Consider the following 15264-nt stretch of genomic DNA (forward strand, 5'->3'; position numbering starts at 1 on the left):
TCGGAGAGAAAGAGTCTAACCAAATACCGGCATCACTGAAAGCAGCCAAAGATAACGATACGTCTTTGGGATGGTTATGAGTAATTTTTTCTCTAATAGTTAAAATTTTGTTAGCAAAGAAAGTCATGAACTCATTACTAGTTAAAGATAATGGAATACTCAGCTCAATAGAGCTCTGACTCTTTGTCAGCCTGGCTACAGTGCTGAAAAGAAACCTGGGGTTGTTCTTATTTTCTTCAATTAGTGATGAGTAGAAAGATGTCCTAGCTTTACGGAGGGCTTTTTTATAGAGCAACAGACTCTTTTTCCAGGCTAAGTGAAGATCTTCTAAATTAGTGAGACGCCATTTCCTCTCCAACTTACGGGTTATCTGCTTTAAGCTACGAGTTTGAGAGTTATACCATGGAGTCAGACACTTCTGATTTAAAGCTCTCTTTTTCAGAGGAGCTACAGCATCCAAAGTTGTCTTCAATGAGGATGTAAAACTATTGACGAGATACTCTATCTCCCTTACAGAGTTTAGGTAGCTACTCTGCACTGTGTTGTTATATGGCATTAGAGAACATAAAGAAGGAATCATATCCTTAAACCTAGTTACAGCGCTTTCTGAAAGACTTCTAGTGTAATGAAACTTATTCCCTACTGCTGGGTAGTCCATCAGAGTAAATGTAAATGTTATTAAAAAATGATCAGACAGAAGGGAGTTTTCAGGGAATACTGTTAAGTCTTCTATTTCCATACCATAAGTCAGAACAAGATCTAAGATATGATTAAAGTGGTGGGTGGACTCATTTACTTTTTGAGCAAAGCCAATAGAGTCTAATAATAGATTAAATGCAGTGTTGAGGCTGTCATTCTCAGCATCTGTGTGGATGTTAAAATCGCCCACTATAATTATCTTATCTGAGCTAAGCACTAAGTCAGACAAAAGGTCTGAAAATTCACAGAGAAACTCACAGTAACGACCAGGTGGACGATAGATAATAACAAATAAAACTGGTTTTTGGGACTTCCAATTTGGATGGACAAGACTAAGAGACAAGCTTTCAAATGAATTAAAGCTCTGTCTGGGTTTTTGATTAATTAATAAGCTGGAATGGAAGATTGCTGCTAATCCACCGCCCCGGCCCGTGCTACGAGCATTCTGACAGTTAGTGTGACTCGGGGGTGTTGACTCATTTAAACTAACATATTCATCCTGCTGTAACCAGGTTTCTGTTAGGCAGAATAAATCAATATGTTGATCAATTATTATATCATTTACCAACAGGGACTTAGAAGAGAGAGACCTAATGTTTAATAGACCACATTTAACTGTTTTAGTCTGTGGTGCAGTAGAAGGTGCTATATTATTTTTTCTTTTTGAATTTTTATGCTTAAATAGATTTTTGCTGGTTATTGGTAGTCAATGATTACACTCGTATACTCCATCACAACAGGGCTTTCAAGACCACTGCTGTTGTGATTCACACCAGTTCAGGTCAGATCAGTCCTGGGAGCATGTGTCGCACGTATACGTTTTCCAACCCCAGTTTTCTCACCTCTTGATAGTAGCCATCTATCCACTACACTCAGGTGATACTTGGGCAACCCCCTGGACTCTGTTGTGTGTTGGGGGGTGTGGCTGGATGTTTTGGTGTTCTTTTCTTTTCTTTGCTCTCCAGGTGGCATGAGGGCTGATTTGTCTGTGAAGAAGGTGCTGGCTGAAGAGTCTTCACCCTCATCAACATCATGGAAAGCACCTGTGATCGGTGCTCACGTGCAACCTGGACGACTTGCAGCTGAAGCAGATAATTGGATGGCGTTCTGCATTTAAGTCATGTGTGATTCAAGCAGAACTGCCGGGAAATCGACCTTGTGACGTTCGTTTGTGAGACGCTGAGGACCGCGCCTGGGTTTGACACATCGAGCCCGTGAAGCAGGGAGGGGTGAGGACACATGCTGTCAGCACACACGAAAGGTAATTAAGTGTTTAGGTACTTGTTGATAGTAACTTGGTGTTTTGTTACACAGTATACTGGAATTGTAAAGAGAATTGCGCAGTTTGCTTCTCACTGCTGTGGCGTGAAGGATAAGTGATCCTCCACCTGTTGTGAGAAGCTGCTCATTTGCATAAAGTAAAAAAAAAGGACACTGACCTGAGTGTGTTGCTGGCAGCGTGTGTTTATTGGAAGATATAGTTGTATCTGTTGACTTACCTCACCGTCTCTTTGCTTCACAGAGAATCAGTTTGTCGTGTCCACCTGGGGGGTGTTTGGCGGTGGTAGGAAGTCCAGGAGCGCCGGCTTTAATCCTTGCGGGCGCTGGAGAGCGAGCCGCGGATCACTCCACCAGAGGGACGTTGTTTTTTTATGTTTTTACACTTTTTAACACAGGTGTATAATAAATAGTTTTTGTTTGGAACCGCTTTCTGGTTATTTTTAGCGCTGGGTCCTGTCTGACGCAGGTTCGCTCCTCAATCCGCGTCGACACATAACAGGACTCTTCCGGTTGCTGGGGTCCTCAACACTGAGGCACTCAGTGATAAGTACCTGGCCAAATTGTTACAGCTGATGTTCCCTCATAATGCACATTTTGACATAATTCCCTCATTTTGACTATTGGGCACAATGACCACTGGACATTATAAGTATCTGGATGATTTGTTCCTTCATCTGTGTCTTGCATATTTGACAATTTTTTGCTTTGCTTATTTATTTATTTATTTATTTATTTATTGTCACTGGTAGCATGGCCAAAGCAGATGGCTCTGACTCATGAGTTATGCTGGGTGCACCAAAAAATAGCTGGGAAAAAAAATAAATAAATTATATATATATATATATATATATATATATATATATATATATATATATACGAGGGCTGTCAATAAAGTAACGGCCCTTTTTATTTTTTTCAAAAACTATATGGATTTCATTCATATGTTTTTACGTCAGACATGCTTGAACCCTCGTGCGCATGCGTGAGTTTTTCCACGCCTGTCGGTGACGTCATTCGCCTGTGAGCACTCCTTGTGGGAGGAGTCATCCAGCCCCTCGTCGGAATTCCTTTGTCTGAGAAGTTGCTGAGAGACTGGCGCGTTGTTTGATCAAAATTTTTTCTAAACCTGTGAGACACATCGAAGTGGACACGGTTCGAAAAATTAAGCTGGTTTTCAGTGAAAATTTTAACGGCTGATGAGAGATTTTGAGGTGATTCTGTCGCTTTAAGGACTTTTCACGGTGCGAGACGTCGCGCAGCGCTCTCAGGCGGCGTCATCAGCCTGTTCAATCTGAAAACCTCCACATTTCAGGCTCTATTGATCCAGGACGTCGTGAGAGAACAGAGAAGTTTCAGAAAAAGTCGGTTTCAGCATTTTATCCGGATATTCCACTGTTAAAGGAGATTTTTTTAATGAAAGACGTGCGGACGGATCCGCGTGTCGGGACGCAGCCGACGCGGTGCGACGGCACAGGAAAAACACCTCCGTGTTGATAACCATTTGTAAAATCCAGGCGGCTTTTGATGGCTTTCAGTGGAGTGAGTATATGAGAAATTGTTTAACAGGCAGGACATGTTCCAACTTGTCCTTAAGGCTTTCAACAGAGGTGTTTTTCCTGTGGCGGAGCGTCGCGGCGGCTGCGTCCCGACGCGCGGACCCGTCCGCACGTCTTTCATTAAAAAAATCTCCTTTAACAGTGGAATATCCGGATAAAATGCTGAAACCGACTTCTTCTGAAACTTCTCTGTTCTCTCACGACGTCCTGGATCAATAGAGCCTGAAATGTGGAGGTTTTCAGCTTGAACAGGCTGATGACGGCGGCTGAGAGCGCTGCACGACGTCTCGCACCGTGAAAAGTCCTTAAAGCGACAGAATCACCTCAAAATCTCTCATCAGCCGTTAAAATTTTCACTGAAAACCAGCTTCATTTTTCGAACCGTGTCCACTTCGATGTGTCTCACAGGTTTAGAAAAAATTTTGATCAAACAACGCGCCAGTCTCTCAGCAATTTCTCAGACAAAGGAATTCCGACGAGGGGCTGGACGACTCCTCCCACAAGGAGTGCTCACAGGCGAATGACGTCACCGACAGGCATGGAAAAACTCACGCATGCGCACGAGGGTTCAAGCATGTCTGACGTAAAAACATATGAATGAAATCCATATAGTTTTTGAAAAAAATAAAAAGGACCGTAACTTTATTGACAGCCCTCGTATATATATATATATATATATATATATATATATATATATATATATATATATATATATATATATATATATATATATATATATATATATATATATATATATATAATGACAGAGCATAATTATACCTATACTGCACAATCTGTCAGAACTAGATCTAAATCCAGCTATGGACCAAACTGCAACCTGTCAAGTGTCTTATTCCTGATCAACAGTCAACTAGTAATGACTTAGTGGAAGGCAGTGTTCTAGAATGGGAAGACTGCTAAGGTAAGTGGCCAATGGTGTAACCAGTCATTTAAAAAAAGTTCCTTTGAATTTAGTGAGGTAAACACACATTTTTACACCTGAAATCATACTCTCCATACACTTTTTAACAACATTTTTGCCTAACAAGAAGCGATTTACTAGGAATGCTTTTAGCATACCCCATAGCCTTTGTATAGATACATAAAATAGCTTTTGTCACAAATATTTTTTTGTAACCTAAAAACAGAAACTTGTGGAAACTTTCAACACTAAATTAATAATCTAAATGGCTGTGTGTGTATGTATGTATATATATATATATATATATATATATATATATATATATATATATATATATATATATATGTACACACAAAAAATTTTTTCTTTTTTTTTTTCACAAATGTTTTATTGAGTTTTCAATAGAAAATTACAACCCTTTTTCATTTCAATTCTGATTGAATATATTGACCAAGATGAATGCACACAAACAAATAGAAAAAAAAAAAAAAAAAAAGAGGGGGGGGAACAACCGCAACCATTAAAGTATTATTACATGTTAAATGTTTAGTTATGTAACAAGTGTCTTTTGGTATGTAATCCATTTGTCCCATTTTTCCATAATTTTCTCTTCTTCCAGTCGCAGAGTGAATGTCATTTTCTCCATAGTGAATATTTCCTGTACAAAGTCCATCCATTCAGTGAGGTTCGGTGGTTCAGGTTTAAGCCATCTTCTTGTTATGGCCTTTCTTGCTGAAGTTAAAAAAATTTTGACTAAATACTCATCTCTATTTGTAACAACTCCAGAAACATGTCCTAAGTATATTGTTACTGGTGTAAAAGGGACAGAGTACCGAAGTACTTGTGTCAGGGTTGAATGGATTGAAATCCAGTATGCCGCAATCTGTGAACAATCCCAAAAAATACGAGTGTGATTAACATTGATCATTCCACATTGTCTCCAACAAATTTGTTGACTTGACAACTGTCTACTCTTTATACAAGGTGTTATAAAAAATCGAATTACATTCTTCCAGTTGAATTCCCTCCATTTTAGTGAAGTGGTGGAAGACTGTGCCAACTCGCATATCCTGTACCATTCCTGATCTGTTATTGTGGTAATCATTTCTTGTTCCCATTTTTCTTTAACGTATAGAGTTGTGACCTTCTGGCATGACATCATGCTATTATAAAGTTTTGATATAATCTTGAGTGTTTTTTGTTGATATGCACCTGTTATTGTTTTTAAAACTGCATTTTCTTCACCCCCATCTTCTAGTTTAACTTCCTTATTGTAGTACTCTCGTAATTGGAAGTAATGAAAGAAAGAGTCCAAATGATGCTTTTAGATCTTGAAAGCTCCTAATCTCCTTATTTTTAATAACTGTACAAATTGCTGTAACACCTTTATTACTCCAATTCTTAAATGTTGAGTCATATTTTGCAGGTTTAAATTCATGGTCCAAAAATATCCATTTTAGTACTTTTCTTTCCCTATTTAATTTTAATTGTTTGGCTACTTTATACCAAGTTTCTATTGTGAATATTGTTATTGGGTTGAGACAATTTTTGATATCATTGGGTATGGAATCCTCCCCCAAAAGTGTTTGGATGCGATACCCATGTATACATGTCTCAATCTCTTTCCATTTGGCATAATACCCAGGATCATACCAGCAACATACAAACCGCAGCTGAGCCACATAAAAATAAAACTTCAGATTAGGTAATGCCATGCCCCCTTTATCTTTAGGCAACTGTAATGTTGAGAATCTAACCCTCGGTCTCTTCCCATCCCAAATAAATCTAGATACCATCCGGTCCCATTCAGTGAATTGTTTGGAGGGTATATCAATAGGAAGTGACTGAAATAAATAAAAAAGTCTAGGCAAGATGTTCATTTTCACCACATTTATCCTATTTGTCAAGTCTAAAGGATAGGTGGACCATCTCTGGATATCTGCTCTAATTTTTAGATTAACTGAATTATAATTGTCCTGATATAAAGAAATTAGATCTTTAGACAGGAATACTCCAAGATATTTAATTTTTCCACTATCCCAGTTAATATTGTACTTACTTACAATTTCTGTTGTGGGTTTATGATTAAAAAGGAGTACCTGTGTTTTAGGTATATTCAGTTTATATCCAGAATATGAATTAAATTCTTGTAAAATACTCATTAATTTTGGTAAAGAGGAATTAATGTCTTCTAAAAATAACAAAACGTCATCTGCAAATAATCCTATCTTTTGTTCTCTTCCTTGGATCTGGATTCCCTTCAACTCTTCACTCTGGCCTATGGCTTGGGCCAGTGGCTCTATGTAAAGGGCGAACAGGCAGCGACTAATCCCACAACCCTGTCTCGATCCCCTTTTAAGAATCTGAGTTATTTTAACTTTCCTTGAGTATGTAACACATTAAACACAATTACCGATAGCTACAATTTGCATGGTGTACAATTCCCTAAGGTTTGGCAATCTTAAGATGACCATAGATCTTGTAATGTTAGTGTGCTTCAGTTGTGCTTAGAGGTGGAAATTCCCCCAGGAATGCCCACTGAAGTTGGAATTCCAAGACATCTTACTCAAACACCACATACCCATTGTTCATAGACCAAGACGGCTGCTCCAAGCAGCAACAGCAGTGAAATCTGCATGTTTTTTTTAAAGGACATCAGTCTTTTTTCTGTCCAATTTAAGAAATTATACAAACATCACTGTCCTGCTGCTTTCTGTGGACATGTTCCGACTGTGTTTTCATACTTAAAATAGTGTGCAATGTGTTGTTTCACAATTGCTGCCTGACTACACTGCGCTATAACTGAAATAGAAACCCGACAAGTTAACTAAAATTCTAATGTAATTTCTGTGCCATCTGCCCTCTTCGATAAGGTTTCTTTTGTGGACCAGATATTTTTGGAGCATTATATTCTCCAAAATTCTGGTGACATCCAGCAGCAAAGGCAGAGTGCCTACATACTGACAGCAGTGACATTCAACAACCTGGACCTGAACAACCTTTTGACTGATAGCTGCCAAATTGTTTCCAAATCCAGAGTGGTCATGCATTGACCACATTGTAAATCACACACATTTTAACATAGGGGGTTGTTGTGTGCATGGTTTTAGTCTCCAAAAAGTTTCAAAATGATCGGATTTTGTATATATGGATGCAAAAACTGATCTGAAAACTGATATAAAATGTAGAATTCTTGCAGATACAGAAAGGAGTAAAAGATGGAAAAATAAACATCTAGCTCATGTCTCCATCAGGCAAGTTCATGTTCATACTTGTACATAGTGTGTAGGTTCTACCTCTACTAGGGTTGGGTATCAAGAATTGGTTCTTTTCAACTATCGTTAAGAAATGATTCGATCCACCGATATTAATAGCCTTTTTGCTTAATGATTCCTTTATAGGTCCTTCAGAGCAGCTGTTGTTTTTGAGGGTGTTTGTCGGGAAAATTATCATTCCTCTACGTTGATTACAGACCCTGCAGCGGGTCTGTAATCAACCGTTTCTGCAGCGCGACACCACTTTGAAGTGTGAACCAGCGTGAACCAATGAAGCAATGCTTCGATCCACTAGCTCGTTGCTTCTTTGATTCGCTGCTCTTCAGAAACAGCAAGTCCACTTCTTAACCCCTCTCAAAGTCATTAAAATATTGTGAGTCATTTTTGTGTGGATTAAAGTCACTAACTGGGACTCTTGTCTTGTTGCAGTCAAGAAACGAGAATCGTCCTCCGTTCCGTTGGCACAGCTCCAAATGCTACGCGGCTCTCTGCCAAGACAAAGACGGCTCGGAATTCAAAACAAATTGCCGCTTTAAATAAAATAACACCTCTTACAAACGTTGTAATACAGACAAGAAACTATAATCAACTAAAACATTTTTTTCCTCCCCAAATGAGATGTCCTGGATTCATTATAAATTACATCCTGACGTGCAGCGCAGCCAGCTGCAAGAGCTCAGCTCAGATGTATGGAAAGACATTCATGCCAGTAATGTCTAAAAGGAAATGCTTTTGACAAAAACTACAGATTTTGTTTATTTCTATTTATGTCCAGAGATCAAGGATCCACCATGTAGAGTTTATTATGTCCAAAGTATAAGGATCCAATGACCAATTTCATATTTATTTACTTTAAGACTCAATAAAATGTTGCTCAATTTCAATTTAATCGGCTTATAAAGCGCCAAATCACAACAAAAGCCATCTCAAGGCGCCTCACATAGAACAGTTCAACATAAAAAATTAAATAAAATAAAAAAATTAAAATACATAATTAAAAACAGAAGTAAAAGAATAAAACAGATAGAAAAACTGTAAAGCTTACTTTTAGTACACAAAAAATTCACGAGGTATCGATAAGGGAATCGACAAGGAATCGGATAAATACGCGGAATCGATAATGGTATCGATATTGATAAAATCTTAGCGATATCTACCCTTCATTCAAGCTTTTATATTATAATTATGGCTGTAAACATAGGAGGAGCGACTGAGAAGTTTTGAGCCCGACCCAGAAAAAGTAGGATGCGGTTCTCCATTGTTTTGCATTTGGAGAAATCAACATTTCTCAAGAATGTGCGATGTTGGGATTCACTGGGTGTAGTGTTGAGAAATGTTGGTTAATTATATGAGCGAAGCATCACACAGGGGCACGAAGCTCACTCATGGTACTGGGTGCCCCAAACAGGAAGTGCCAAAATTCGAATCCACAGTAAAACAGGAAATGTTCAAATGTCAAACACTTTCTGGATTGACAGACGAGATCCCATGGAATCTCGCGGGAACTCAGTGGCAAGTTCACACTCAAACAGGAAGTGCCAAAATTCAAATCCACAGTAAAACAGGAAATGTTCAAATGTCAAACACTTTCTGGATTGACAGACGAGATCCCATGGAATCTCGCGGGAACTCAGTGGCAAGTTCACACTTAAACAGGAAGTGCCAAAATTCAAATCCACAGTAAAACAGGAAATGTTCAAATGTCAAACACTTTCTGGATTGACAGACGAGATCCCATGGAATCTCGCGGGAACTCAGTGGCAAGTTCACACTTAACAGGAAGTGCCAAAATTCAAATCCACAGTAAAACAGGAAATGTTCAAATGTCAAACACTTTCTGGATTGACAGACGAGATCCCATGCAATCTCGCGGGAACTCAGTGGCAAGTTCACACTCAAACAGGAAATGCTGAATTCTCAGTCACAGTGAAACAGGAAATGTTGAACACTTCCTGGCATGGGTGGAGCTAGAGCGGAGGCCAGGGTTTCACTGGACTCCCCTGAAATCTGATTGGACACAGATGATTGACATGTCACGGCACCACACGTCTGGTTGAAAGAGCTGCATTTTCAAATCAGTGAGTCACATTGACTGCTAGGTTCCTCCTGTCCAGTAGTTTGTGCTGTGTACCACAAAAAGTTCTAATCTACCTTAGAAGAAGAAGAAAAATGTTTGCTTCAGATTTGAAATGAACACATCGTTTGAACTATGGACTTCTAATGACACCAAACGTATACTGATGAGTAAACTACCATATTTTATGCCAGAAATGAGGTCCAAGTTGTTAAAAGCAGCATTTCTCCTTTAATTCGGGTTGCCTTATATACACATGTTTAAGATCACAGACTGCAGCTGGTTCATGCTCTGTTGGCTTATTAGTGCAGCAGATAACTGAAACAATCTTTCAAATGGTGATACAAGCATCAAATTCAGCACAAATACAGCCAGAGCTAAATTAAAGCAACTTTAACTTTTGACCCCTGTACAAACTGAAACTGTCACCATTCTTGCTACTTTTACCCCATAACTCCATAACATTCAGTCACAGAAAGTCCAAACTATACCTTTTTTGGAATCTTTATGATCAGGCAAATAATGTGATGTAGTTTTCTATATGATTGGGGCATCTTTTAATTTTGACCCCTGTGTAATTCTTCAATTGACCCCTACCTGGCTGCCTATTGAAAATTCAAGTGGCCAATCAGTTTTTTTTAAAGAGTTCATGTCTATGGATTATTTGTGTCGAATGTGATGTTTGTATCACCATTTGCGGGATTCCACTCTAAATATTCTCTTATCTGCTGCACTATATATGAGATGTAAGATGCTGCTCCTCAGTGTTTCTCAATTGCCCTCAAAAGTATTGGAACACTTGGTATTTCACATATTTTATTTTGTTTATTCCATTTCAAATATATTTTTTTTCTAAAATTATCTTCCATTACTCAAACTGAAAGCAAATCTCTACAACTTGATATAAATTAATTGAAAATATAAAATCCAGCTTCCTGATGAAGTGGTGTTGAGGATTTTCTTAAAAAGAAGACGTGAAAGTTCAGCTACAATTTCACAGAAAGTAGATTTGAGATGAAAGCCTAGATTTGATATTTTGGTGAAAGGAACTTTTGTATTTCTTTTTTTTTTTTTTGTATTTTTTGTATTTTTGTATTTCTTCTTAATTGATGTAAATAAAGTCCAAGACATAGTCAGTGACTTGGAAATGTTCATGTTTCCATCCCCTGATTTGTCTAATAAAACAATAAAATAAAAAATAAAATAAAAAAATAAAACTGATTATTATTTACAGGTTTTATCAAGTTTTAGAGATTTGCTTTCAGTTTGAGTTTGAGAAAGATAATTTTAGGAATTTTTGTTCTTTATTTTTTTGTATTTCTTGTATTTAAAATGGCATAAACAAATTAAAATGTGTGAAATTCCAAGAGTTCCAATACTTTTGGAGGGCACATTATCCTAACCTTATGATGAGTGCAAAATAAGTGTGGTATTATTACTGTTTTGTTTAAGAATGTTTAATTTTCACTGTTGTTGCACTTTGTATCAAATCATAGTCATATCGTTTAGCATACTGATATGAAAATTCAGTAAAGTATATCTTCTATTATACATTTCAAATCTAAGGTGGAACTCTACTAGTGTTTACTAAGATACACCTAAAAAAAAAAGAGAGAGTAGAGCCACTTAGGTGCCTGGTCTTGAGAACCAGGGATGGTAGGTTGAAAAGCTTTTTTATCCCATGGGAACTCTCCCTACCCACCTAAGCAGCTCAAGAATATGGACAGCATGTATATAAGAGACATATACATGACAATTTATATAACAATATTGAGATACAATAATTTGGCCATATTGTACAGCCCTACTCTCAACCAGCTGAAAACTTTGAATATTAATTCACATCTACATTTAAAAAATGCTTAAAGTGGCAGGGGGTTAAGAGGGCTGTAATTCGGGGGGTGGGGTTAGCTGAATTGCAAAAAAAAAAAGAAAAATGCTTAAATAGGTGCGGAGTATGGGGGGCAGAGCCCCTCCAGAAGATGAAAGGCAAAATAAAGAAAATGCTTAAAAAGGCAGGGGGTTTAGCTGAAAGGATTTAGTCATGCTCATGCTCCCAAGAACCATTTTACTGAAAAAAGTCTGAAGGACCTAAAGAACATGGTTAGATGGTGAGGAGCTTTTCCAAGCATGTGAGAGGCAAAGAAAGAAAACTGCTTAAAAAGGCGGGGGGGCTCTAACCCCCCCCAGAAGCTGAAAGATTTTTGCCATGCTAATGCTCTCCTGAAGCATTTACTCAAAATAAAGTCTGAAGGACCTAAATGACATGGTGAGATGCTGACGAGCTTCACTCCTTCATGTCCGTGACATATGCATATTATACGAGGTCTGTTAGAAAAGTATCCGACATTTTAATTTTTTTCAAAAAGCTGATGGATTTGAATGACGTGTGCTTGCATGAGCAAACCTTGAACCTTTGTGCGTATGCGTGAGTTTTTTCACTGCTGTTGATTACATCATTTGCTGGTAAGCAGCCTTTGTGTGAGGATGAGTGTAGTCTCTCGTCGTTTTTTCTTTGCAAGGAAATGGAGGAACGACTGGAGCAGCGCGACTGCATCAAATTTTGCCAGAAACTGGGCGACAGCCAGGTGGAAACCATTGGGAAGATTCAGACGGCTATAACTGTCGTGGAGTTATCTGTTGGGGTTTTTTTGTGCATTTGTATGTTAAGTAGAGGAGTTCTGAGCTGAAATGCTCCTTAAGCGCACTCCTTAACCTGAACTGATCGTTAATTAAACACAGTCACAAACCTCTGGAACATGTAATGTATATAATAACGTTTGATTCCTGTTGTTTTTCATCTGTACTGTAATCTTTAAGGATCAGCTACAGGAGCAGGTGATGTATAGATACACGCATGATTGTTATTCACATGTATAATAATAAATTAAAAGAAAATGGTAAATGGGTTTTTTTTCCCAACTTAAAAGCATCTGCCTTCCCCTTTGTAATAACTGTGTTTATGTATTTCCATGCATAAACACAGTAAATCAAGTGAGTGATGGCTCGAGCCAGGAAACAATGTGACTTCAAATGGCTAGTTGCTGCGACTCTTAGTATGTAGGCACTCTACTCTGCACATGCCTACACTTGCTTGATAAAGTCAATATTCCAATCATAGGTTTTGTGGGTGTGGCTTGACTCCTGGTTCATTTGCTCCTGAATGTTTCAAAATGTAAGCAGGAAAACATTTTCTGTCAGATCCTTTTTCAGCAGTTTCACTGACAATTTTTGTCCCAAATGCTATGTAAGGCATATTATTTTTAGATTATTTTTACATGCCTTGAAACATCTCTGGAGATTATCTTTAAAAATACATAGAATTAATGCAAGAAAACACAATGTACTACATCTTACTGCATATACTTACAAGATATACTTTTGCCTTAAAAGCATTAAAAATTGTATTTATTACAAGTGCATTTGTATGATCAATTATGCAACACAAACTGCAAAGGCATGCAGTCCAAAGAACGGCCATGTGCACAACAGTGTAGAAACACACAAAGTGCAGGTAAAGTGCATTTTACCAACTAGCCATTCAAAACTGAGTTAGAGAAGTCGACATCATTACTTTCAACACCGTGAATTGCTATGCTGATAATGATGTCAGTGTTAAACTGGAGGTGGATTCAGACCTACTTCCTTTGATTTTTCCTTGTTTGTCGGAAATGAGCAGCATCACAAAAGGGAAGCACCAAAGTCTCAGTCAGTGGATGCATTGAGCTCCGTTGGCTGAACATCAGTCAGCCTTTCAGGGTTTGACTGCTGACAGAGACTAGTCAGGCTTTCACAAGACGGGTTGAGACAACACGTCCCCAGCTGACTTCAGAGCTCAGCTATGGAATGTGCTTTGTCAGTGAGTCACTGTGTTAAACTGTAAGCCCTGGGCTGGTAGCCGTCTGGATTTTTTTCTGTTTCTTCTTTCAGTCTGCATGTACATGTGTTGTTCATAACTACTGAGATGATTCACACATTCTGGTAAAAAACAACAACAACAACAACAAAAAACAGCAAACAAAAAACCCCACAGTCTAGTCTTTTCCCATCTGGTGCTGCTCTCACTCACGTCTATCTGTCTGACTGGATGCATGTGGGAACAACACTCTGGTCATCTGATTCATTCCACAGCAGTCTGAAAAGCTGAATTATCCACATCCCTAAAATTGTCTCATCACATCACATACTGTACACAGCAGACGCTCTGATTCAGATCCTGTTTGGGTGCGACAGAACGAGCATCTCACCTCACAGTGGTAACACTCCACATGGTAATCCTTGTCCATAGAAACAACCCGAATAGTCTCCTCAGAGCCCTGCAGGGACAATCACAATGTCAGCGATGCCAGCCTTGACATTAAATCAGACTAATAATATCAGGATGTCACAGGTTTGATCTCTGCAGCTGCAATTTGTCCTGACACAACACACTCAAGCTGCTGTCAGACTGTTATCTGATATCCCAGAGCTGCTCTAAATCTACACAAATTTAGTGCACATAGGAAACTGACAGGTCCCATTCAATGAAAATTGTGATTTTTATATTATTTTGCTTTATTTTGTTCATTTCAATTCATGTGTTACAGTGCATCCAGGAAGAATTCACAGCGCTTCTCTTTCTCCACATTTTATGTTACAGCCTTATAACAAAATGGACAAAATTCTTTTTTTTCCTCAAAAATTCTACACACAATACTCCATAATAACAATATAATTTTTTTTTCTTCAAGATTTTTGCAAATTTATTAAAAATAAAAACTAAGAAATCACATGTACCTAATGGCCCAGTCACACAGCATACGTGATTCTTGAACAAAGGGAAAAAAGTAAAAAAAAAAAGCACAATTCATTGAGAAAAGGTGGACGAACATGCTTTATCACTGAACAGCCTGTGAATCAAGAGCGCAAAAGAGACAAAAGAGGAACTGTTGTGTGGGCCGCTGAAGAGGAGGTACTGCTGGCCCACCACCACCAGAGGGCACCCTGCCTGGAGTGCGGGCTCCAGGCACCAGAGGGCGCTGCCACCTAACAGGAGTAGCCGGGGTGACAGCTGACACTCATCACCTATGACAGCTGTCACCACTCATCTGATCAGCATCAGTATATCAGCAAGACGTCATCTCCACCTCTTTGCCGAGATATCGCTTTACCAGGAAGGTAACGTTCTCAGCTGGCTGTGAGATTTATTCGACAGTAACCTTTTGTGACTTTTTGTGTATCGTGTAACAGACTCTTTTTCCAACAAGAGTACCAGATCCGACACGCGGAGGCAGTGGCCACCTGGGAGTTCGGGACTTGGCGGCTCCAGTATTCCCGGGGTCTGGTGGCGGAGGAAATCGTGTGGTTCCGGTTCTACTTTGGACAGACGTCTCCTATCTTCGAGCCTGCCCACACGACACCTGTTGTGATTTGACCAATTTGTCTATTATTGTAATCTGTTGTGTTTGTTGTGCCCTT

General features: G+C 38.7%; 1 protein-coding gene across 1 annotated transcript in view; it reads right to left on the bottom strand.

Annotated features, from left to right (window-relative positions):
* Positions 1-15264, bottom strand: part of wtip (WT1 interacting protein) — a 79799-nt gene that overhangs the window by 3354 nt on the left and 61181 nt on the right. Inside the window, exon 7 of the mRNA XM_034185957.1 lies at positions 14055-14123. Within this exon, the coding sequence (XP_034041848.1) occupies positions 14055-14123 (69 nt within the window). The remainder of the gene's footprint in view (positions 1-14054; positions 14124-15264) is intronic.

This window comes from Thalassophryne amazonica, chromosome 2, assembly GCF_902500255.1.
Source record: "Thalassophryne amazonica chromosome 2, fThaAma1.1, whole genome shotgun sequence".
NCBI classification, from domain to species: domain Eukaryota; kingdom Metazoa; phylum Chordata; class Actinopteri; order Batrachoidiformes; family Batrachoididae; genus Thalassophryne; species Thalassophryne amazonica.